The sequence below is a fragment of the Echeneis naucrates genome, chromosome 7 (assembly GCF_900963305.1).
Source record: "Echeneis naucrates chromosome 7, fEcheNa1.1, whole genome shotgun sequence".
Lineage (NCBI taxonomy): Eukaryota > Metazoa > Chordata > Actinopteri > Carangiformes > Echeneidae > Echeneis > Echeneis naucrates.
This window is the reverse complement of record NC_042517.1, coordinates 6,978,614-7,004,301: the sequence shown is the minus strand read 5'-3', so window position 1 is coordinate 7,004,301 and position 25,688 is coordinate 6,978,614. Positions and strand designations below refer to the sequence as shown.

General features: G+C 43.3%; 1 protein-coding gene across 2 annotated transcripts; it reads left to right on the top strand.

Moving 5' to 3' along the window:
• Positions 1–389: 389 nt before the first annotated feature.
• epha2b (eph receptor A2 b) lies at positions 390–22,042 on the top strand. 2 transcript variants are annotated; one of them, XM_029507508.1, is made up of 17 exons: positions 390–516; positions 1,139–1,218; positions 2,795–3,443; positions 13,551–13,706; positions 14,007–14,366; positions 14,571–14,701; positions 14,858–15,029; positions 15,113–15,212; positions 15,926–15,981; positions 16,087–16,212; positions 16,918–17,115; positions 17,229–17,290; positions 17,457–17,666; positions 17,845–17,994; positions 18,083–18,276; positions 19,377–19,532; positions 20,936–22,042. In XM_029507508.1, exons 1-17 carry the CDS (start codon positions 432–434, stop codon positions 21,042–21,044), a joined length of 2,994 nt encoding a protein of 997 aa, XP_029363368.1. In that variant the 5' UTR covers positions 390–431; the 3' UTR covers positions 21,045–22,042. The 2 variants fall into 2 exon arrangements, with proteins under 2 accessions (XP_029363368.1, XP_029363369.1); XM_029507509.1 differs by having other exon boundaries at positions 432–516; positions 16,918–17,103; positions 20,936–21,044.
• Positions 22,043–25,688: the final 3,646 nt, after the last annotated feature.

Below are 25,688 nucleotides of genomic sequence, written 5' to 3'. Positions count from 1 at the left end.
AATTTGCTTATTCGTATATTCATATATCGGCACGTTGGGGTAATTCGGTGTTGTTGATATCAGGCGAAGATATTGTTACTAACTTCTTTGCAAAAAAAGAAAAGAAATGCTGAGTACAGACTTTTTTTTTTTATCCAAATTGCCCGTGCGTAAAATCCGACCGTCCCTGGAGGCTGCAAAAGTTTCTCGTGTGCCACCACCACCACCACCACCAGCAGCACCACCAGCACCACCCCCGCACTTGATAACACACTACGCAAACTCACACAAACAAACACACGCACCCGCGTGCACGCACGCGCACGCACAGATTCCAGCGGGCGGAGTCGGTGACGCGCCGGGTCGTTTGTGAATGAGAGCAGCGCTCCGCTCCGCTCGCAGAAGTCACAGCCAAGCCCAGCAGCGACAGGCAGCCAGGAAAAGTTTGCCAAATGGATTTCTCTGGTGGAGTCAGACCTTTATTATTTTCATATGTACTCATTAATGGTATACTAATTACGCTGCAGACCAAAGAAGGTGAGTGCCCTTTTTGCACAACATTTCCTCAGTAGTTAGTCACTTTAAAACTTTTTCTGTAGCGAAACACGCTAGCCATGCGGGGAGCGTCCTCAGCCTGTTAACGCAGGAAACCTCTGTCATTCCTCTGAGAGCGATACAGTGCCTCCAAGTCTTGTCTTATGAAATCGATGCAATTGTGTGGAAAACTTTGTCATCGGAGTTTTTGTCTTGGATTATTAATGACCAGTGGATTAGAGAGTGTAGCCTGCATGTGAGCTCCTCTCAGCGTCGTGACACCAGCAGGTGAATCCTGGACAAAGTTAGTTTTACTGAACTTGTTTCTGAAAGTTGTGCATCAGACTGGAAGGTTTTTTTATTTTCTATTTTTCAGGAACTTAGTATATAGACGCTGATTTCTTTATTTCCTCACATTAAGTAACAATAATAACCTACATGATGGAATTTGTAAGTCAGTCTCATTTGGAAATGCTTCCTGAATTTTATAAATGATCAACAAAGTGAAATAATTTCCATCCCCTCCGCTGTACTTGATTTATTTATTTATTTATTTTTTAATTTTTAAATATTTGACTTTTTGATGGGTTTATTCTCAGCTTCTGACAGTCTCATGTTTCCACAGAGGTTCTTTTGGATATGAAGGCAACGGGAGGTGAACTGGGCTGGCTGACATGGCCTTTGGATCAGGGAGAAAAGCCCGGGGTGAGTATTTCTCCATCCTGTCCTCCAGCTCCCCTACCTTTTCACTTGGAATTTGCCTAGTGATAAACCTGCATGGAGCCTGGATCCACTGAGATCCTTCGGTGAAAAAATATTTGACCATTTGACTTGTGTGGTTAGTTGTACAATGGGCCTCATGCGCATAGGCGTGCATGTCAGTTTTCTAAAAAAAAAAAAAAAAAAAGTGGCAGTTTGGGCCTAATGGCTGCTAGGAAGGGTATGGATAGTGGGAGCAGGAGGATCCTAACAGGAGTTGCCTACAGAGCGTGTCTGGACTGCACCAGAGCCGAGGCAGACAGAATAGCTGCTAGCTCTGTGCTGGGAATACTTGTGGCTTCTTGTGGTTTTAAGGCTTCAGCTCCAGAATTGTATGTTAGAGAGCAATTAAGTTTTTAAGTTTGCAGCATGTGGTACCTCTTTTAGAGTGGGGAGGGGTTTTAAATAGCACTAATCAGCCAGAGCTACCTTTTCCTTGAACTGGGGGGAAAAGCATCTCTTTTCGAGGATGCTTCTGAAGAATATCTACATCATTACACCCAAATACTGTGGTTATCTCTGCCAGTACACAAGAGCTTTATGTGCCGTCTCCCATATTGTGGTTTCAAAGTAATTGACCAGTCAAGCCCATGCAAATTCGCTGTAAACTGCCTCATTTCATGTGCTGATGACTCAAAGGCATGTGCACATGTGTTGTTCGAAACGGCTCACCCAACTTTCTCAAAGAGATTTCAATGCTTAAACAATCACTTTGACACTTAAGTTTTACTTTTAGGACCAAGGAGCACCATGTGTCGTTACATATATATATATATATATTTTTTTTTTTTTTTTCCAGGTCGGTTGGAAATAGGTTTTATTGCACATTTTCTCATGTAACTACCAGCACTTAAGACAATTATTATTTTAAGTTTTAAAAGCGCCTCATAAAAAATGTTCACCAGCTGTTTAATAGAGGTTTCGTTTCTGCTCCGCATCAAGTTTATATCCAGAGCCACACACTCAGCCGACAAAGCACATTCCTTTAATTAATAGCACAGTGGCTGCATATACAGGGCCAACCACAGGCACTGGCCCTGTGGGGGCCAGTTGCTCCTCAAGAGCCAAGGTTATGTTAAAAGATGCTGTCACTTTTTTCAGAAATACTTGTGGCAGCATTTCATATGCGAGTTGCAACACTATTTGGGGAAGATGCCAGTGGTAACAACAGCAAGCGAACGGCTGTATTGGAAGTAATTTGGTATCTTTGCAATGTCAGAAATGCGTTCTCACACAAATTCTTTGAGTTCTTTTTTCCCATGTTGCAGAAAAGTGTTAGGGTGTGAGGGGTCGTCAAATTAATGGAAGGCGAGTCATGAATCACGTGTAGAGCCCTGGGTGTCCCTTCACTCACTGTTTTTGTTTCCAGGTTTTGATTACAGTGGGTTAACCCTCAATGGAAGTTTAATGTTTTTTTTATTTTTGCCTCCCCTATAGTTCTGGTTTAGCCCAGCATGCTTCAGGGCTCTCCAGGGTCAGTGTTTGTACCTCTAACCTTGTTGGCTTGTGCGGTTTTGTTTAGTGGGAGGTTGTCCAGAGGACTCTGAATGGCTCACAGTTGTACACCTACTCCATCTGCAATGTTGGTGAACGTGAGCAGGACAACTGGCTGCGCACCACCTTCATCCAGCGACGTCCATCGGCCTCACGGGTTTTTGTGGAACTCCAGTTCATCGTGCGTGACTGCAACTCTTTCGATGGCGCCTCGCTGACCTGCAAAGAAACTTTCAACCTCTACACGTCTGAGTCGGATGCAGATGTGGGGACTACCTTCCGCAAGGGCCAGTTTAAGAAGGTGGCCACGATAGCGCCTGATGAGATCACCAGCAAAAAGGACCTGCGCATCAATGAAGTGACACGTGTGGTGGAAAACCTGTCTCGAAAAGGCTTCTACTTGGCTTTTCAAGACATTGGAGCATGCGTTGCACTTCTCTCTGTCAGGGTCTACTACAAAACTTGTCTTGCAACAGTGAAGAGCCTTGCATCGTTTCCTGAGACTGTGGCCGGAGGTGAAAACCAGGCTCTTAGGGAAGTGACTGGGGTATGCGTGGATAACGCTGTCAGTGAGGAGTTGCCTCGCATCCACTGCACTGTGGATGGTAAGTGGGTGGTGCCAGTTGGGCAGTGTCAGTGCAAGCCAGGCTACGAAGAAGTGGAAGATGCGTGCAAAGGTAAGAGTAAAATGTTGAATTTTGAGTGCACATAAATCTTTTGCTCTCTCCAGATGCTTCACCCTGTAAACCCTGAACAGAGTTTTGACGAGACAGTTTGGCTTTGGCCACCTTTTACCCCAGTTTTAATCCCCGCCGGTTGTAAAACAAGCCTGTATGGCAGTCCTTTCAGATCATAGGTGTTATCATCATTGTTCAGTGGAATTCTCCCCATGGCTAACATGGCCTCTCTGCAATGGAAGGAATGCTTAGGCCTACTTGTACATGTCCCAGCATTGTCCCTGACCCATGAAATTAGGAAATGTGCTTTTGACTTTTAACATATTCAGGCCCATGGAAAAGCTTTCACAAGCACAAATTGCTTGTGCTGTTAAAGCTCACACCCTCTGTGTCATCAAAGGCTCAAGTTGGGTTTCGGCAAAAAGTTCATAGCTCACAATCAGGTGTTACCTACTGCTTTAAAAACCTAACACATTTCTGTTTAAAAGTCAAATTATTCGAAAAATACTCTTCAGGTCTACATTTTGCTGCAGAAAAATGCCAGCAATCTCTTTTTATGGAGTTTTATTTTGGTCCCAGTCACAATTCACTTCAAAACCACATATCAAAGTAGTTGCTTAATAGATGTCAAAGTCATGTTCAAACACTTCACCTATCACAAGAATAGTGCATAACTTACAGGCTGTTGCATCAGGTCATTTCCTGGTCTCTCATTATCATCCCTCTTCTTATCTTGATATGGGCGTGCTATGCAGTCTAATCATCTCTCAGTCCTCTGACTTTGTAGTTCAGGCGTAGTTGTGTTTTAAGTCTTGCAAAGAAGAAGGCTTTTATTATTGTGGGGAAGGCTGTCAGGGTGACTGAAAGTGATGAAAGACGCTGGGAGGCTACTGTACTGTGATGGATTAGCATCTTTAAGGCCGGTTTGGGGAGAGGGGGTCGGGGGGGCCTCACAGACTTTGTTCGTCTGAAGCATCACAGAGAGAAGAGGCCCTCTGTGTGTGATCAGGCATGCTGACGACATGCTCCCCTGTCCGTCACTGCATCAAACCCCCCCTCATCTGTTTTCACAAATTTGCTGAGCCTTAGCTATGGGGTGTGTAGGTGTGTCTCCACCAGTGTATATTAACATACAACACAAGCTGGCATGCAAGGGCCTGTTGAGATCTGTTCCTTCTCAACACGTGGAGACTCCCACAGTGTTCCTCCTCCATCGCCATTTTTTTTTTTTTTGCCATTTGTGTTTGAACACGCACACACACACACACACACACTTTCTCATGACCTGAAACACAGGTATGTACAGGTATGAAAACTCTGGGACATACACTATGGCCCAGAGGTGCCGTCTTCTTTTGCTGCCTCTGCTTTCCCTCCCGTTGGCAACAGACTGATAAAAGTGATGAAGTTTTCTGTCAATGCATCATTTTTAGCTGCGGGAAAGTGCCAAGCAGGATGATTAGGGAGGAAGGTGGAGGAGGAGAGGTAGGAAGGAATGAGAGAAAAGCCATCCAAAAATGATAGAGAGGTTGTGTTTAGTGGAGGGGTGTGATTTTTTTTTTTTTAAACGCAGAGAGAGGTGAGGACTGGAATGTAAAGGTAGGAGAACAATGAAGAGCTGTGTTTCTCTGCAAGGCTGGAGGAGCCCACCTCCACCTCCACATCCACCTCCACCTCCACCTCCTCTGGCGCTTGGTTGGTACATTCCTGATCAGTTTGCTGAGGAGGAGCCTCCCAACATTACTCCAGACCTGTGGAATGCCCACGGGAGGAAGAGCAGCTCCGGGTCAAGCCCTCAAATAAAAATGACTAAACAAAGAAAATCTCCCCCCCACCAAATGAAAAAAAGAAAAAGGAAAAAAGGAGAGGTCTAAGACACATGAGAGCAGTCCGAAATGGACATGAATCACAGGGCTGCGGTGTGGGCTCAAGATGCATGGCTGAAAGGGCTTTAAATGGATTCTTATACAGACACACAGTTAATCATTCGCCCCACTTCTTTCCTGTGCTGCCTGCTGTTAGGGGGAAAACCCACAAAACTTCAATGGTGGTGTTTTTTTTTTTTTTTCTTTCTTTCTTACTCGGTTTGAAACTTTCCATGTTCAGTGATGTGATCATTCAGTTTTACAGCTCCTTGGCCCCACAAGACCTGTTAAAATAGAAATCTGTGACTTTATCTGGTTTTGGTCTCCGGCTCTTCATCAGCACTCACTTACTGCTTTGGTGTTTTTGAGATCACTTGTCCGTCAAACTGTGTTTCTGGTCTCTCTCTATTTTCCCCTTTTAAACTTTTTGAGGTATCTGTAGGTGGCATGTGGCCGCCATTGCTCATACTAAATACAGGCTCCTTCTTCTGGACAAACAAACTCTAAAGATAAAACACATCCCTTCCTGTGCTTCCAGACCTACCAGAGCGTTTAGAGGAGCAAATGTAAAAGCTTTTATGAACTCGCCGTAAATCATTTCAGTCAACTGCAGCAAAGCACAAATTAGGCCTTGACTTTTTTTTATCGAAGCATTACCGACCACTATAAAGGTGAATTATTTTCGCTGTCAAAACACACAAGCATAATTCATAAAATGAACCAGAAATAGAATAAGCATATTGACAACTGCTCTTTTTATTTGCGTATTTATTCCAGCCCCAGGCATTAGCAACTTATCCAGATAGATCTTTGTGCTATTACTTTGATGGTTGAAATGAAGAAGCATTAAAATCTTTGGCTTAAATACTCATTTAAATGTAAAGTAAAACTAATCATTGTGCTTAATAGCTCCTATCCATATTGTGATATCATGTATATTATATTACCAGATTGTTTTTGAAGAAAATCAATCAGTAAACAGGATTTTAATGGTTGAGGTGTACATCATTTAATATCAATACTAAGTATAGGAAATGTAATAAATAATAAGTGCAGTATTTACTGAAAAAATATACACAGTACAAAGGAGCACAAAAATACTAAGGACCTTGTAATTATACTACTAATAGTGCAGCACTAAAAAAAAAAAAACAAAAAAAAAAATGACGCCAGACTTAAAATCTGTGAGAAAGTAAACATTCCTTTTTTGAATTCTGGAAGAAAAAAAAAATCTGAACTTTCTTTTTGTAATTAAGAGGTTGGCTTTTAACCCCGACAGCATCACTGTGGGTTTCCAGATGTGAGTCACTGTTGACACTGACACTGTTTTCCTCCGCCGCCCTTCCTTACCCATAATCCTCCCTGGTACAATAGAATGGCATACCTTGTGTCACCCCACAAAGGACCACAGGCTGCCCTGGCTGGTCCTCAGGATTTATGTTTAACGGTCCAACTCCATACCTCATCAGCCTGCTCTAAAGCCTCAACAAATAAGACTTAATCCAACATTATGGTTTCTGCAAAGCTATATTTCTAGAGGGAGGCGCAATTAGAATATCTGGACTGCCGAGGGCAGTTTTCGGTGTCTTGGAGAAAATGGCGTCCTGATGGAACAACTGTCCACTGAGTTCCAGTAAAGTTATTATTCCTTTTGCCAAAGCCGTTTCCAGTAAAGCATTTTCTTGTTTCCCCCTCCTTCCATTTCTGTCTGTGTCTCTAAACCCATCCACAGCTGATGTAACAAACAGTTGGTGACTAAGTTGTAGTTGTGTGACTGTACACTGTGGTGAGTGATTTGTATGGGTAGTAATTGACTTGGGTGTGTTTGTGCTTTTTAAGCGAAGTAACTACTGGTTTTGCTTGCTTTTTTGCCTTTGTGTTACCTCTCTCGTCATCTACCTCTCCCCCCATATTGGTCCCTGAAGAGCCTTACTGTTTAAGCCTCAATTATCCATGTCTTCTTACATGTTTATTTAATAGTGTATTATCTCAACACACAGCTCCCATGACTATCCTGCAGTGCTCATCGTAACATACTGAGGAGACGCACACTGTTGTGCTGGCTTCCCAAGTATGGTACCGACAGACTAACAAAAAGGGCCGTCATGCGTCGCGTTCTTGTTAGTCATGAAATCACACAGCGACTGTTATTTTTGGCCAGATTGTTGGTGCAAGTCATGAATATGACACCAATAGAGTTTAAACATCCCGTTTCACACGGCCCTGATGGAACTATTTAGACTGTATACACTTCTCCTCTTGCTCTGATAAATACATCTCTCCTCAACTGACTCGTGAAGATAAATAGAGGCTAAAATTGAACAATGCTGCCAATCAGTGTTTTTTTTTTTTTTTTTTTTATTGGGGAGGATGTAAAAACAACTGCCTTTGTCTATATAATGGTTAATGCATAAATGCTGCCAAATTTTTGGATTTGGATTGCTCCTGGAATTACATCCTACGCAGATCAGAGATGTTTCGTAGTGAATAGTTTGTGAATCTACTCGACAGTTCACCATAATCACCCCAGACCTTTTTGAAGACTAAGGGCTTGTACAATTTCTTTTTATCTGATGAGCGTAAAAGGAAACACGAGCGTAGCCCCACACCTCAGGATCTGTTGAATTTGATTTAACTGGCTTACAGTAGATTTCACATAATGGAGTCATCCTGCAGTGTAATACTCACGTTGACAGTTTCCACCCCACTAAATTCCTTTTTGCTCATGATCTTTGTTGTCGGTCTCAGAAAAAAAAAGATAGGCACAAGTCACCGACTTATCCGACAGCGCTGAGCATTTAGATGTACTGCCTGGATATGGTTTCTCCTTTCCTTCTGCTGCTTTGGAGAGCCACTGTGATTACTTTGAATTTGTGGATTCCTCAGATCTTATGCCAAGGTAGTGTCTGCCAAGCAGGCAAAAAAAAAAAAAAGTGGGGCGTTGGATGGATAGATAATGGGGGGATCATTCACCGTCTTGTTGGGTCACGTTTTAGAGAATAGAACACTTTAAATTACTGCAAAGAAGATGACAGGAAATGTTGCAAAGAGGTGATCTAGTGGCCCCCGCGGCTCTTAAATGTGAATTGGAGCAAATCATACTGTTGTGGACAGTAAGTGTGAACAACCTTTAAGGTGTCAGAATGTGTTAAAATCACTTATCGTCAACTTTATAACATAGCTTTAGCTTTCAGTGTACTTTTTTTTTTTTTTTTTTTTTAGATGCAGACTCAAAGACAGATCGTGCTATCTTATTGTAAGAAATAAAAAAAAAAAAAGCATTAATCATCTTTAAGTCCTTTTGCAGATAATTAAACAGAAGTTATACATAAATTATACAAGTGATCTATTTATTTGTTTGTTTTTCACGACAGATTTTTGCTATCGAATGATATGAGCCAGCAACGTTAGCGGCCAAAAGACCCAAAGCAGCATATGTGTTTTGTTTTTTTTGTTCTAAATTATTATTTTTGCTTCAGCTCGCCAAGATGTACTGAAGTTAAATATTCACTTTTTTTCCAGCACTGCTCTGACCTCCGCCTTATCCTGGAAATAGATAATCTAGATGGTAGAGTTAAAGGAGTTACATTTTTGCATGTTCAGAGGAAGTTGATTGTTGATTCAGAATGTCAAATCACTGAACTTCAGTGATTCTTTGCCATTGAGTGTGTGTGTGTGTGTGTGTTGGTTCTGTCGGGGAAGCAGGGACATATTTCCTCCTGGTGACATTCCTGAGCCCGGAGACAGTGTGTGTGTGTGTGCGTTTGTCACATTGTATTGTACTTTTGGCTTGTGAGGTCAGCACTATCCTTCCACCATGCCAGTCAGTCATCCCCCCCGACTCCTGCCAGCACAACACAAAACACCACACCCCCTTCACTGCTAACAGGACGAGCCCACAGCGGAAACCGGAGGTCATCTAATCCCTCAGTGACTCCCCGACCCGTTGGCTCAGGGCTTTCCATTGTCGCTCTGCACTCGGCAGCCTCACTCAGCCACTTTCCTTTTTGGTGTGCTGCCTGATAAGTCATTTCATTTATTGGTGCATTTGGTCCCATTTTGGTCCCTTCCCCTAACCAGGAAGTAGACAATCCTCTCGGCCATCAGCGTGTCTGACCTGTTGGCTCGGAGTGGTGCAGTAAAGTAGAGCTTTACTTGTCACCTGGCTGTCTGGATTTCACCAGCAACATTAGGAAATGTGGCCAAATGACTGTGACTGTGATCCAGCTGAGGCGTCTGGAAACCGTGTGTGACTCATTTCGAAAAGGATTTGTTCCTCAGAACGTGTAGAGCATGCTCTGTGCCACCTTGACCCACTTTTCACTCCCAGTAGCTGTGCTCTGTTGGCCTGAGTGGACAGAGAGAGTGAGAAGAGAACGGTGGATCTGGAAATTTATTGTTTGTTAACAACCCCAGATGAAAGCCTAAGAGCAATTGTGAAACAGATGTAATGCCCTTAAAGCTGCTCCAACACTCAGTCAATCCTTTTGACTAATGTTCTCCCCCCTCCCACTTGCACACACTTTCATCAGCCCTTACACCTTTACTGCCCCCTGTTCGACCCCTCCCCTCCTCTACCTCAGTGACCCCTGGCTCATGTTTCCAGCTCACCTCCCCCATCAGAGACCCCCATTGTTCTACCACCATCCGACTCCCCCCAAAATGCTAATGACATGTTGTCACCCTGCATACAAACAAAATGACATGACATATTGCAATTACGGGTTTGACCAACTCCGGAATGAAAAGGCTGAGGTGGGGGTCACTCGCCTCCAGATATATTTGGGACAGCCACACTGAAAAAGATCAAGACTTTGTATTTATTTCTTACAAATTTATTTTTCCAAGATGTTTTTTTTGTTCGCTGGCCATACTTCTGTATTTAACCCTGTTCCTCATGAGACAAGCCATGGGCCTGCTGCTGCAGCTCTTTCTTCCTCCTCCTCCTCCTCCTCCTCCTCACTGCGAGCATGTGTTTGTTTTACTTGGCCATTGACTCCCTGTAAGCTATGCACAGTTTAACTCACAACTACCCTGAGGCAGACATGACCTTTCTGTCTTTAAGAAGCCCAGCGCTGGACTCAATTGTTGGGGGCCCCCCTACCAGCGGTCGCTCCAGTCCTGAGGGCAATTTCTGTTGTCAAGCCACCATGTTACCCATTCATCCATCTATCCGACCATACATTCATCACTGTCGCCATGCCATCCATCTTAACTCTTGTCGACAAACTAAGGGGTGGCCTCAGGGTGCTCCCAATCCAGAGCCATTCGGGCTCCCAGAATTAATAGGCCTCTGCCACCACTCTCAATAAACAAATACGGAGCCACTCAAGGTGCATAGGGCCTCTCGAATGACAAACAGTTCCTTGCATCGCAGCAACTCGAAGGAAAAAAGCGGCTGGTCTCATTTTGTCAGATGTTTCAACTTAGAAGAGCCTTAGTGACTTTTGTTTATGAGAGGGAAAGCATTCATCCCCCTGCCCACCCTCCCCTTTTTAGTGCCTGTGTTCATGTTGGATCAACACGTTTTGGCTTCCTCATCGGTTATTATTCTGTCTCAGGACTCTGGTAGTCTCGGTGCTGGTTCTTCTCTTGGTCACGCTCCCATGTGTTTCCATGCTTTGATTGGCTGCTCTAGGAAGGAAGGCTGCGTCAGCCTCACGCTTCCTGCTTCCTGTTGTGTCCAGCAACAATCCAAAGTCCCCCTCCACCTTCTCCGTGGAGTCTGGAAGTTTCCTTTCACTGGTCCATTTTTTTTTTTTTTTTTCAAAGAATCTTATTGTTAAATGCCTCAGCAGTCTGGTCTCATTTACTGTCACTGTGATGCACATGTTCAAGGTACACAAGCTCATCCCACAGGCTTCCCTGCAAGTTCATTTTCAGCCCAGTTCTCCCTTTGTAACAGAGCTGAAACTGAAGTTGCTTAAGTGAAGCTGCTCCACTTCAGGCCTCCTGTTGGGTGGTGTGCACTGGAATGCATCTTGATTATAGAGGCAGCTTACAGTGTAAGGCCATCATCTCCACAGGCCTTACCACGAGCCATTGCAGCCTGCACTGTAGCACCAAAAAGAGGCTAGTCCCACTCTATTCAGTTGCCATGTGGCATCTCGGCTATTCCCATCTGCAATTCTTGTGTGTGTGTGTGTTTTCTTTCAGGACTTGAATGGCATGGCATTCTCCTTGCCTGCTGGTCAGTGGTGAATAGCAATGTTAATGGGTTAGCTGGGAGCCTTTTTAGTGAGGGCTGGGAGGAGAGAAAGGAGGGGAGGAAGGAATTTGGTGATTATGAGGAGGAGAGGTAGGGGTATGAATCGGGGTTTGAGGCAGCAGCTGTTCCCCTCTCTCAATGGAAGAGTTCACCCTGGCCTGTCTCTTTTCTTTCTCTCCTTTTTTTTTTCTCTTCAGCTTCAGCAGGATACAGTATTCCCATCTTTCTTTCTTTAACCTTCTGTTCCTTCATACCACCTCTCCTCCGCCTTGCCCATCCTCTGCCCCATCCGTGTTAATGAGTAGCAGCGGTTGTTGGTGAAACAGCTGGCCACAACAGAGTCTTGCCTTGAGGGGGGAATTGAATAATGCACAAGCCTATTAAACAAACCTGCAGTCCTCCTAATGCTGAATATGGTTTTTCTGCCATCATTGTCATGCTCTTCAGTTAACACACAGCTCTTAGCTCAATCGCAACTTGGCTAACCACAATGACCAGAAAAAAGCAGAATGCAGTCGAAGTGAACTTCATGGTCAATTGAGTAAATCCCCTTGATATGACTGAAATGGAGCGGGAGCTGCATGAGTTCTGTTTTGTGTGTGGTCACTTGTGGGTTCCAAAATGAACTTCATTCAACTGAACCGCACTGAAAGGCAGCCACAGGCCCAGACTGTATCTATGACTGAATCTGATATTATCTTTGTCCTTGGCTCTGCCTCACATGTCTCCTCTGTAGGAATCTGACATTGAAATTCTCTATTTGCCTTTGATTTAGTGTCTGACTGCTTCCCCACGGTCAGTGGCATGAACTTCTGTCGTTCTGCTGAATTTCAAATGGCTATCATGTCCTCTGTTTGCCGTGTCTGATTGCTCTCTCTTTCTTCTTCACTCACGTTTTTTCACTTACCCATCTTTTTATCTCCCGTTGTCCTTTGGCCTACATGTTGGCATTGGAAACATCTTATGACATCTGTCATAAGCTGTTTAAACCCCCCCGAGCAAACAATTTGGAGGGAAGGGAGGAAAAGTGTGTCCACTGTATATGTTTGCATGTGGCTGAATTGACTCGAGGGAAGGATGGGAACAGGTGACAGGCAGTGGACATAATCCGTCTTCTGATGTGAGAGCGTGCTTTGCATACATGTATGTGTATGTTGTGCGTACACATGTGCACGTGTGTGTGCGGATAGATGAATGAATGTGTCGTGGTGTGAGGACATGAGCAGCAGCCTTTGGAACGTTTCTGCAGCATTAAAGGAGGACCGTCTTGGTTTCACTCTCCTTTATGGTGTGCACTCAGAAATTTCACACCATATTAAGTTCACATTTCAGCACTGCTGAGCGCAGCAGGAACCTCTACCTGCATTTCTTTTTTCAGAGTTGGACGTGTGAAATTAGGCGTCATCTTATCTTGGTGATATAGTTTCTGAATTCAGGGGTTTTTGAAGACAAAAAAACCAACCCCCCCCCAAAAAAAAAAAAAAAAAAAAAATCCAAAACATAATAGGCTGTTGACTGCTAATGGTTGCTCTTCACAAAGCTGCTTCACTTCTAAATCTTGAGTTTTGTTGCCTTTATTTCACTTGTCCCAGCACAGTGATGACTTTAGTGGAATGTGGGAGGACTGGTTGTGTTTGCTGAGAGTCAGACAGTGACAGCAGTAGGGGGGTTGTTGTTTGAAAAAGTAAAGAGCAGGAGTGCCGGCTCAGCAGGAGTCTGCGTTTTTGTTTCAGGGTTGGGCTCATGCGAGAACTATCTTGGCTGTAACCGACAATGTTTCAATGAGTACAGAACCTTCCCTCTATTTTCTCGCTCATATCTATGTCGCTTGCCCACATCTGACCTTTAGCCTTGACATAATAACATGTCCTCTCAACCTTGCTTTTCCACAAGTAAAGGTGAAAAGGTCAGTGCATTGCTGATCTTTCAAAGAGGCTTGAATGATCTGGAGGAACTGGCTACACACTGTGTCATGTTTGATACCCCCTGGAGTCACTGTTCACCTGCTTATGCAAATGTCTGTTTGTTTTGCAGAATGTCAGCCTGGCTTCTTCAAAGCTGCAGCATCTGGTGACAAGTGCATGCCGTGCCCTGCCAATACCCAGAGGCAGGACTCTGGGGCTTTGTTTTGTCCCTGCATGGATGGCTTCTACCGGGCCCCCACAGATGATCCTACTAGACCCTGTTCAGGTAACGAATCTGCTCGATTTGAGCACCCTACATTAAGAAAAGTTAAAAATAGTAGCCATCAGTAAGCTTTTAAGTAACATCACTTCCAAGTTTCCTGATGAGATGTCAACTTTTTTGTTTGAATATTTTCCTGTCACACCGGTTTTCCCACCAAATATTAGTCAAAGGTTTTTGATCCAATGATGGAGGATGTGACATATTTCAAATAGCAGGTGGTTTAAACCTTTCTTATGTTATGGATACGTTTGCTTCCTGTGGGTTATCTCTTCCCTGTTTAACATCCTCATCTGTGCTCATTAGGCCTCCCTTCTGCTCCGCGAGACCTCGTGGCCACAACCACTCAGCTTTCAGCAGGAAAAGTGCTCCTGTCTTGGAGCCCACCCGAGGACACTGGAGGCCGAGATGACATCACCTATAGTGTTGACTGCCAGCGCTGTGAGGGCAACATATGCCAACCCTGCGGAGAGAAAATCCGCTATGACCCGTCTAACTCGGGCCTGACTGACACCAAAGTTTCCGTGAGTGAGCTGGACGCTCACCTCAACTACACCTTCAGCGTGGAGGCCCACAGTGGTGTGTCGGTGTTTGCAAGCCAGGCAACACCGCAGGCTAACAGACCACCTTCCACCAGTTTTCTGACTACGTCTCTGCACTACACAGGTATGAGGTGGCAGAGTGACTCTATCTGTCTTGCAGAAATGAGAGATGCTATGTGTGAGGCGACAGTAGTGCTGCAAGTCAAATCCTGCCGCAGGAAGACGATGAACTGTCAGATATTATTGCTGCTGTGTTGCTCAGGGTTTTGTTTTTTTTTTTTTTTCCTTTACATGTCCCATAAAGGTATTCACTCCCCTTTGTCCCCAGATCCCCCCAAGATTACTGCTATGCGACTGGTTGAGAGGACGCCCACCAGTGTGTCACTTTCTTGGGACATCTCCCCCCAGCCATGGGCCCCAAACAGGCCCATTCTCTATCAGGTTGTCTATCGTAAGAAGGTGCGTCACTCTTGTTTACACTTCTGTTTTGCATCATGTTTTATTCAACTTTTGCGAGAAGCCATGCTAAAATTCAATGTGTATACCCTGTCTGGAATAGCTGCATTTTAATTTTTAACCGGCCCTCACCCCACCTTCCCCTTTTCCAACCCCCAGAATAACGATCAGGGCGTCACTACCTACAATGTGGTCAAAGTGGAGAGGAATTCTGCCCAGATCAATGATCTGCTTCCAGGCACAGTGTACCTGTTTAGAGTGCAGGCCCTTGGAAACGATGGCAGCACCGGCGGCGCTAGCATGGAGGAACATTATGAGACCTCCTCTGAAGGTATGGAAGACAGCTGCTGTAGTAAAATTAGCCTTCTTTAAGAATGGGATCCCTCTGATATGTGTCAATCCTCTTTTTAACAGGGCACCTTACTCAAAACAACACAGCAGTCGTTCTTGGTGCTGCAGTTGGAGGAGCAGCCTTGTTGTTTGCAGTGATCGTGTTCCTGTTCCTGCACAGGCGGTCAGTAGGCGCCGCCGTCTGCTGCTCTCTCTGTCCTTCTGTCCTGTTAATCAGTTAGACTACACCCTCCTTCACCAGCTTCCTCTCTCATTCTTCTGCCTTTCCTTTGTGGGGCCTCTAAACGGGCCCTTGCATTCACTCTCTCCTCACCTCTCTCTTTCTCTCATCCTTTAGGCACCTTTCTCTTTCTCTTTATCTGGATCTGTGTCCCAGCACTCACTAGGGAAGAATTTGCGTTGAATGCACCTTGTCATTGCTCAGTGGTTATTTTCCAGTGAGTGTTGGAGCCTTTGAAAGGAAATTGGTCCGGAGTGGTACATTGTTGGTGATAAGAGGCGCTTAGTTCATTCTGTACCAGACTGCAGGCACTTTGTAAAGGTGACCTGAGCTTGTACCATGGTAGACTGCAGCCCGGCTGTCCACCTCCCTCCCGCCAGCTTGTCTGTCTTTCAGCCATAAATCAGCTTGCCAAACAAAGTCTATCACAGCTATCAAAGGGCCGCTTCTGTCTGAATGGATGTATTGCATCAGTGTTGGGATCTTTTTGAAAGCCTTAAAATGACAAAAAAAAAAAAAGTTACAAGATTGCTACGTGCTATTGATATTAAAGCAGGCAGGTGACAAAGAGGGGAAAAAAGACAATTTGCTGTTTGAAAGTGGAATATCAAATGAAAGAATTTACATGAGTTGGGTTTTTTTTTTTCTCTCTTCAGGAAAAGAAATTCTCACACTAGGCAAGGACCAGAGGATACCTACTTCTCCAGCCCAGGTAGACAAAAGCAAACAACGCACACAAAACCACTATCACGTTTCCCTCTATTTTTCTTATTTGCTCCATGCATACAACAATTTTCTTTTTCCTTTTTTTTCTCAGAGCAATTGAAGCCACTGAAGACTTACGTGGATCCACATACATATGAGGACCCCAACGTCGCTGTATTGAAGTTTGCCACTGAAATCCACCCCAGCCACATAACCAAACAGAAAGTCATTGGAGCTGGTGAGTGATAACCCTGCCGAGGCAATCTGTTGTGGGGCTTTAACAACGAGATGTTGAAAGATTCTTCCAATCCCCAACTTCGCTGTTTATACTGAGCATTTTCCACAGCTTAAGAAGCCAACTGACAGTGGTTACTTTAGCGAGATTAACATCTATCTGGCTGGGCTCTCACTCGACAAGTTGAGACATTTGTTGTGTGGCAACTCTTGGCTGTGCAATCCGTGTGTTTTGGCTCAAGTTGACATGAACAATTACACAAAACACAAAACAAAAGTGTTGCGGAATCAGTATTTTGGAAGGATATCAGAGTTGCCCTGTGAGCCCTGCCCAAATCTTTGATTCAAAGATACGTTTATTCAAGCATGGCCACCTTTACCCTTTGAAGCAACAGCCTTTTTTTTCAGCATGCACCCCCCTTCCCCTTTCCCACGACCGTAGTCACTACACCCCCTTCCTATTCAAGTGACAGCTGATTCCCATGCTCCCACACTACAGGCCATCCACCAATTAGACAACATCGGCTGTGTCTCTCAACACCCAACCTCCACATACCTCTGTGAGCGAGCCTGAGGCAAAACCTCTATCTTCACTCTGCTGCACAGCAAACCCCTGCAGCTTTGAAATCTAAGAACACAAATCAAACACCCATTTACCCAACATCCTTTTCTTAAATTAGTCACCCCTTTTTATGTCTTCTTCCTGCAGGGGAGTTTGGTGAGGTGTACAGAGGTATTCTGAGGGTGCCGGGCAGGAAAGAGGTGGCAGTGGCCATCAAGACACTGAAACCCGGCTACACAGAGAAACAGAGGCAAGACTTTCTGAGCGAAGCCTCCATCATGGGCCAGTTCTCTCATCAGAACATCATACGGCTGGAGGGGGTGGTCACCAAATGTAAGGATTTCTGTGAGTTTTGCTGCTTTTTTTAGTTTTTTCATATATATATATATATATTTTTTTTTTCCAAATTCTTTTGGCTAGTGAGGGCATCAATTCAGTTTCTTTTGGTGTGTCTGCAGTTAAACATGCTATGATCGTGACTGAGTACATGGAGAATGGAGCACTGGACAGGTACCTGAGGGTAAGTTAACCACGTACCATTTTTGTTCATGGAAACGTCCGTTCCACAGTGATGATAAACCAATTTTCAAAATCGAAAATTTGATCAGATCACAATATATTATATTATGTGTATGTTTCTTTTGGCTTTGGTCTTAAATGAATCTGTCTTTGTTTTTTCCCATCAGGATCATGACGGTGAGCTTTCCTCCTTCCAACTGGTGGGGATGCTACGTGGCATAGCTGCCGGCATGAAATACCTCTCCGATATGAGCTACGTCCACCGTGACCTGGCTGCTCGCAACATCCTTGTCAATAACACCCTGGAGTGTAAAGTCTCAGACTTCGGCCTTTCACGGGTGCTAGAGGACGATCCTGAGGGGACATACACTACAAGTGTAAGTAGATATGATGCTCGTGGTTTGCTTAAACCAAACATATTTACCTCAGTGACCTCAGAGCAAGTATGGCAAGCTGAAAAATGCTTTTAGTGGCTTCAGTTGAGTTTTACTTTTGTTTGTTTGTTTGGTTGGGTTTTTTTTTTTTAACTAACCTAAAGCATTTGTTCTTTAACAGGGAGGTAAAATCCCCATTCGTTGGACGGCTCCAGAGGCAATAGCGTACAGGAAGTTCACCTCAGCTAGCGATGTGTGGAGTTTTGGCATCGTCATGTGGGAGGTCATGGCTTTTGGTGAAAGACCTTACTGGGACATGAGTAACCACGAAGTAGGTTTCAATATTAACATTTGTATCGTTAGTCAAACCTATTAACTTATCAGTGACCAAAGATCTAATAGTCATATGATGCTTGCAGGTAATGAAGGCTATCAATGAGGCCTTCAGGCTACCAGCACCAATGGACTGCCCATCAGCTGTTTACCAGCTAATGCTGCAGTGCTGGCTTCAGGATCGCTCCAAGAGGCCACGGTTTGGAGACATTGTCAGTCTGCTGGATAAACTTCTGCGGAGCCCAGACTCCCTGAAGACGATCGCAGACTTTGACCCACGGTAAGATTTGTTTACATACCAAATTGAGGCCTTGAACTGCATATTTTTAACGCACTGAGCCCAATATTTGTTGCCACCATCACCAAGCACTTCTTGGATACTGCCATGTAAACACAGATTTTACAACTTAATATATATTTCAGTTCCTGTCTCATTTCTCCTTTTGCACTCCTTGAGTTTTCATGCAGAACAAAAAACTGCTATTATTAAGAAGCCAAATTTTTGGCGGAACTGGACTAATCAAGCTGAAAGAGAAACAGCAGTTATTTCGAAGTTCTGCTTCCAGCGCTGTAGCGTAGAATAAATTCAGACTTCAGTCACGAAAACAAATTAAGACCTCAGTCTTGACTGTTCTGACATGATTCATTTGGCCCTTTTAAGTTCAAGCCAAAGACCACATAAGTTCAGTTGTTCTTTGGCCTACACAAAAAGCCACACAAAGCATTAAGTTTCGATTCAAATGAGATAAATTCGTCTCATTTGAACCAAAACTTAATTCTTTTTCTCTATTGACTCAGGACTTGAGTTCCAAGGGTCTGAATTGACTTCAGACTTAGCTTGGACTTTTCTCAATTTACTGGAAAATTGATGTGGACTTATTCTTCTAACTGGGCAGCCTGACTCTGACTTCATATATTTGAAGTTTGACTTGGACTTATCACTGACTTGGAAACGGACTTAAAAGTTGCTCTGGCATCTTGAGGAGGAACAGGTTGCACCTAAGGTAGTTTTGAAGCAAATGGTGAATAGCTTTCAGAAGGTCTACTTAAACCATTAAAAGCATATAATGACACCTTGCCTCTTAGGCTAATGAAAAAAATGTGTGTGCAGTCCTGGAGGAGCACTAAAGCTCCTTTGTATGGGACTTTATGCATGAATGCATATTTCCCTTTTGTAAGAGAGTATTAAAGCCAAAACCGGTGAGAAAGGACAAAAGGCTGCCATGCTCAAGTCTTAATCGGTTCTTGCCCTGACTGCTCCAACTGGTTTTAATTACCATCTTGTTTCCTGCATAGTAATTACAGTCCTGAGTCTTCTGCCTTTGTTGTGGAAAAGCCTGTTGACTATTATCATTTGGATCTACTTCTCTTTGCTTGCAGTGTATCTATCCGCCTGCCCAGCACCAGCGGCTCAGACGGTTCCCCCTTCAGGTCGGTGTCCGAGTGGCTCGAGTCCATCAAAATGAGCCAGTACAGTGAGAACTTCACATGTGCTGGAATCGTCACTATGGAACAGGTCTTGCAGATGAAGAATGAGTAAGTGTCCACATTAAGGCGGTTATTTTCAGTTTAGTGTACTTTTGGAGTATGGTTTTGGCAACCAGGAGCTACACATTTGTTGACCGAAACAGGCTTGAATTAAAACTAATTCAAACAATGTTTTCCTGCTGAAACGTTGGCTTTTATGAACTCCTCCTCCCAGTAGTTTATATATTTGTTTTCCTAAAATTATTTCTTTTTAACAGCCAGTAGAATAGTTTGTGCACAATATACTCCCTAACCTCAGTAACAACTTGAGAAATATTTGAGATGGAAAAAGTAATGGAGGGAAGGAGAAGGAGTGGGCTCATTTGTGGGAGGCTGGTGGCGGTGGCTTGTGGTCTCTGCAATCCTTATTCTTCTTTCCTCTCTATTCTTTCACCCACACACACTGCCTGCCTGCCCCGGGCAGCACTTTTCCTTGAGCCTTGAAAACCACCAGTTTTGCCTGTTTAGGGCAAAGGCCTATTGTGGCTTTACATTAAAGGAGGAAGAGACGAGGAGAGAATAGCCTCTGCAGCTTGAGCAAAGAGAGAAGATTAAGGAAAGTGGAATGGATGGATGACAGTGGGAACCCTAACCCTAACCCTTGAAGAGGTGCACTCAGAATTCACACCTTGAACATATCACAGGGTAGTTTAGGACGATTTGATCTTCTCCGATATGTAAGAGTGCGAAGCGGACAATTTGATAAAATGGACTCAGCCTTTTGGAAAAAGAGGTTTCAGTGAAGCACATCATATCAGGTTGTTTCCGGGCAATGAGGGCCAGAGCTCTTGCTAACCGCATGACCAGCCAAATGGAAACCCTGCTCCCCCTTTTCCTTCTCCACCATCTTATATGTATCTTTGTAGGTCTAGCTCATGATTTGGGGAGATGGGCAGATGGTAAAGCAAACAACAAACCCCTTTTGAAGTAGATGTCACACAGAATGGTGTGATTTCATGGTCCCATGTTTCCATCTCAGGGCATCTGTTAGCACTTTTGGAAAACCAGCAGTTATTTACAGCCCACCCTCTGCTTGCCAGTCAAGTGATTCATGGTCAACAGGGAGAATCCTTGTTAAGTAATTAAGGCTGTAATTAAGGCTTTGACTTAGGACTGCTGTGTTGCAGGCCCTGTGCAGGTTTGCATGATATGCTTGTGAAGAGCAAAACCCTCAGTATTATCCTTAAATGGCGAAGATAAATTGAAACGTTGGCAGATTGCTAACTTGGAAGACGCCCCAACTAGTTGAACTGGTTCATGCTATATACTGTAAGCTCCAGGCTCACATAGGATGAGTTGATGATTGCTTCAAGGCTTAAGAGGTAGGAAGGATGTGCATGAAAAATGTTGGAAGGAGTCCAAAGTGTAAATCCATGTGCGGCTCTTCTTACTGTCATTTCTTTTTCTTACAGGGATATTAAGAACATTGGGGTGAGGCTCCCTGGTCATTTGAAAAGAATTGCCTACAGCATCTTGGGTTTAAAGGACCAGACCAGCACTCTGAGTGTGTTTGCTGTGTGATCCTGACAACACAAGGAATTAAAATTGGGCACTGAAGCAGGCAGCCCTTTGAACTCAATGCTGAGCTGGAGTGAGACTGCAGGGACGTCGTCCGACTGGCAGAACCGAGAGAAACGTCGTGCCATCCTTTGGGGCCAACTGAATCAGACTGACTTCCTGTACATTTTTGATTTCCTCATCTTATCCACATGGGAACGGAATGAATATACAACAGTAGATATATCAGTTAGATTCTGTATATTTAGATATCTATTTTTATTACTCGTGTCTTCTGTACAGAGAAAATTGATTTCTCATGCTTTTATAATTTTTTTTTTCTTCATATTACATTCCTGCTTCATAAAAATCAACAATCAAGCCAGTTCTGGAAAGATCCTTGACTACAAATGTGCACCCTTTGCTTGTTGTATCCATTGTCAAACAACCAAAGGGAAGCACAGTTAAGTGTGACAGTGTGGGAGCAGAGGAATTTAGCCCAAACTCAGTTTGCGGTTGGTGCTGATGTCACGACGTCTCCCTTTAATTGGCACTTGGGACCATTTCCTGTCAGACCAATGAGGATGGAGCGCAGAAAGAGCTTGAGCTGGCCCAAAGTTTTAGAGATGGTGTTGCCAAGGTGTGTAAACACAGACTGTTCATGTGTTGTTCTTAGCCTTCTACTGGCTCCATGCTGAAATTAAGCTATAATCATGAAGTGGTGTTAGAACATATATGAGGTACTCCTTGTGTACAGATTCACTTGTCTTTTTTTTTTTTTTTTTTTTTTTTTTTTTTCTTGTGTGTTTGGACGATTACCAAAAATATTGAATTTATATAATGTAGCACTTGGATCAAGAATTACGTGGTCTTGGTTTGTCTCAGATTTTCCACATGCAAACTTCTGAATTGGAAAAAAAAAAGAAAAGAAAAGAAAAGAAAGAAAGGTGTCAAATCAATTAAAAGTCAATTAAACTAGTTTCATATACAGTGCAGTGCATCTGTGTGCCAGTAATGAAGAGGGAGATGTTGAAGTTAGACATACTGCCCCCAACCCCTAAAAATAAAAAAAATAAAAAATAACGCATATTTGTTGTGGTTTGAAATTTCATGTGGTTTGCAATTTCAATGTTTTGTAGAAGTTATGCAATTATTCACTGCTGGTGGATTGAGTAACATGCTGATGGGAATAAACTGTACATGAAACTAAGCTTTGACAATTCAGCGCTTGACATTGAAAGACATCTTGAAGTGCCTGTTTGCGGGATCGGGAGTTCGCTTTGGTTTTGTTTTAATGAAGCGACTCTCCGGTTTAATGGGAAGTGATGAGTGGACAGTTTTTCCTCAGTGCTCTTCTCTTAATTGATGACTGCAAATCATTGTGTTACTGATGTGCACCTTCCTTTACTTGAATTTTTCCTGTGTTGTGTTTCTAATTCTAATGTAGCTGATAGACCCATCTTTGGAAAAGGGATTTTGTTTTGTTATTACTCTGGTTTACTGGTTGTAATTCCACTTTGTATTTGTTGTATGATTTCACTATTTGCCATATCACCAATGATTATTTTCTTAAGTTTCCACCACTTTCTTCCAAAGCAATATCTACTGCTTCTGCTGCCTTTCCAAACATTTTGGAAGTTTCTTCAAAGAGCAAATTCCTTCCCTTTTGCCTGTTGTTTTATATTGTATTTAATAGTCTATTTATTTTGTACTTTTATTTATTTATCCTGATAAACACTGAGCTGGGATTATAACTGAAGGTTGCTCTCTCATTCTTAATAATAATAATAATAAAAAAAAAATGTGTTCTCTGTTCCTCTTTTATTCCTGAATTGTTCACATGAGATTGTCTTCATTGCATTTGTGGAGCAATAAAGTCTTAAAGTTTTGGCAAAGCATTCTGTGTGATTGACACAAAACAGCAAAGGAATGCTTTTGTTTGTTTTAGACGGTGCCAGGATGTTTATACTTCCACCTGGAGATCCTTATAATGCTGCTGAATGCTTTAATTCCTCAGTTGGAACCTGTAATAAATATGTGACAGACACACACACACACACACACAGAGACATTGTAAAAAGTACTTTTTATCATTTATTTGGGGTTTTAAATAATTAGATTTAGATTTGATAATTAAACCTGACATTAAACATTGGCTTAAAAGAAAACTTAAAAGTCTGAAATTCAGCTCTGATGTTTGTATTTATTAAACAGAGCTCTCACTTTGGCCTGCTGTTTGAGGTGCGTAGCCTTGGCAATAACCTCCAGTGTGATATCAGATGTTCTTCTCCCACGATCTCATCTGAAGTGAAGGTCAGACTTTCTCTCTTCCTCTTTGGAGACTGAGACTGTCCTTTGAACTGGGCTGGGAGACAATAAACATAAAGTTTGTTAAAGACATTTCTTCATTATGGTGTCATATGCCTGACCTCCCGCATGACTACAAATCCATGCGGTGAATATTGGTTAAACATGATTTGCAGACTGGCACTTGTTTACTTACTTGTTTACAGAAAACAGTGTGGCTCATAATTATACGCAATATAACTCGTAGTTTGAAGATCATAGGTTTTACTGGTGACACCTGCTTGACAATACGCAGACACGCACAACACCCTGAAAGGACATTTCACCAGAATTTAGCCGAAATATTTTTTTTCATTAAAAAAAAACAAAAAGCAAATCAGTAATAAGAACTTTGATCTCATCTACAAGGTACAGTAATAGTTTTTATCCAAGTTATCCAACCAACACAGTTTTTTCCCAGGTCATCTCCTAATTGTCCACAAAGCTTTTTGCACACAATGAGAGATTAAACACTTGTCAATGAAGGCTGTTAGATAATCTCTGTTGGCTTATTGACAACCTGCATGACTGACTTCTGTTTGTGTTCATGATTGAAAGAACCAGCTGCCCGAAGTATGCAAACCAGACATAATTTGAAAAAAACAGGAATTACCTTTCAAAGCCAGTTTTTTTCACTGAAGTATGGTTCATGTCATATAAAATAAAACGTAATGAACGCACTGTAACACCCGTAAACTCAATGTAACCCCCCTTAATGTTACATATACAAACATACAAACCACAAGGAAATTCAGAAAACATGGTAATTAACAAGGAGCACAGCTGGATTCAGCACTACTTCGTTTTCTCTGGAGCCAGCTCTGTTTGTGTGTTTGCTTGTGCTGTGTGTATTTACAAATCGTCAAATTGATATTATTTTACAAATTAGTTTGTGGGTTGTCTATTTTTATGTGTTTCCTTATATCGCATAAACTGGGCACTCATGGCCCCTGTATGCCTGACTGAGGGTAGGGCGATCTCAGAAAAGCCTCGGGCAGGAAGGAGAGGGGGTAAATGTCCGTGTCAAATGTTCTGTTGGCGTGTTGCATCAGTTTACCTTCTCACATTTCATAACCCACACCTGCTGGGGAAGAAAACATTTATAAAATGTGACCCTGTGAGCTGGAGTAGCTCATCTGAACGCACCACACGCTCACTTGGAACTTCACCTTGACTGATCAACTTTGCCTTATCTCCCCCACGACCTTGCGGAGACGAGGAAGTCCCTGGCACCTTCTGTTTCCAAAATTATCAGCTTTGGTTGATTGATACAAGTGACAAAGCCTGAAACACATTCCTCAGATAAGACCCACACACTCAAAAAGGGAATGTCAATATTTGGCTATTGAATTAATCTGTGGATCAACATCGAAATAGTAAGAAAAAGCCCAGTGCAAATAGATCATGGGAACTTGGATCAGACACTAAGTCCCTCATGAGTCTTTGTCCTTGACTTGCAGCTCACTGTGTGTTCCTGCCTTTGTCAAACCAAAAGTGTGCTGAGAAACAGTCCTGGCTTGGCGACTGTGAACTGAGAAAGTCTTCTACTATTTTCCATGTCCATCCATCCATTTCCCCAGTGTTTTACAGCGTGGACGATACTCTGCCCTCTCGCTTTCTTCCACGATGGAAAAAGAGGAGCGGAGCCACAGCGTTTAGCTGCTGATTGTACTGTTTGGATTTATGCAAATCCACGTCTGAATGCATCCAAACTGACTGCCGGAGGAGCTCGGGTTTATGTCGTCGGCTGTAATGTGATTATCCTCGCTCCGTGGGGGTTGAATGTGTGGAAGTTTGTGTCTTGTCATTAGGACTGTAAATGACAGGGATGCATACAGAGACAGGGAAAGAGCAGGGGGGAGAGGGAGGCCTGGTGGCAAGGGTGGGGGCGGAGGGGGTTAGCTTGAGATTTGAGCCACACCAGTGCTTTACTGCAGGCCACAATAGCATGTGTGGTGATTGTGTTGAAGGCTTGGCGTCCGAGCCTCCCCCCGTGGACTGTTGTGCACAGGGGCCGTGGCTTCCAGCGCTTTTACCCTCCCTCTTGTGGCTTGTTAAATGTCTTTGTTCTCAGGGCGAAGGTCGATTTAAAAAGAAGTAAGGAAGAAAAAACATTACTATGGCCCTGTTTATGTATGACCTCTCCCTATACCGCCGCCCTTCCATTTCTTTTATTTTATTTTTTTTATGTTCTCCTGGCAGCTCTCAGTGTCATGCACGGATTTGACGAAACGGCCACGCTCAGGAATTTACATCCTCGCTAATTTTAGCAATGGGTTCCTGACCAGAAAACACATCCTCCAATTTCTGTCTATATTGGTC

What these genes read in the sequence shown, in the direction of transcription:
- epha2b (XM_029507508.1), top strand. Translation starts at nt 432, where the DNA reads ATGGATTTCTCTGGTGGAGTCAGACCTTTATTATTTTCATATGTACTC. An exon ending in TTCCTGTTCCTGCACAGGCG is followed by an intron (nt 15,213 to 15,925) that starts GTCAGTAGGCGC and finishes TTCTCTCTTCAG; the next exon opens with GAAAAGAAATTCTCACACTA. An exon ending in GTCTTGCAGATGAAGAATGA is followed by an intron (nt 19,533 to 20,935) that starts GTAAGTGTCCAC and finishes TTTTTCTTACAG; the next exon opens with GGATATTAAGAACATTGGGG.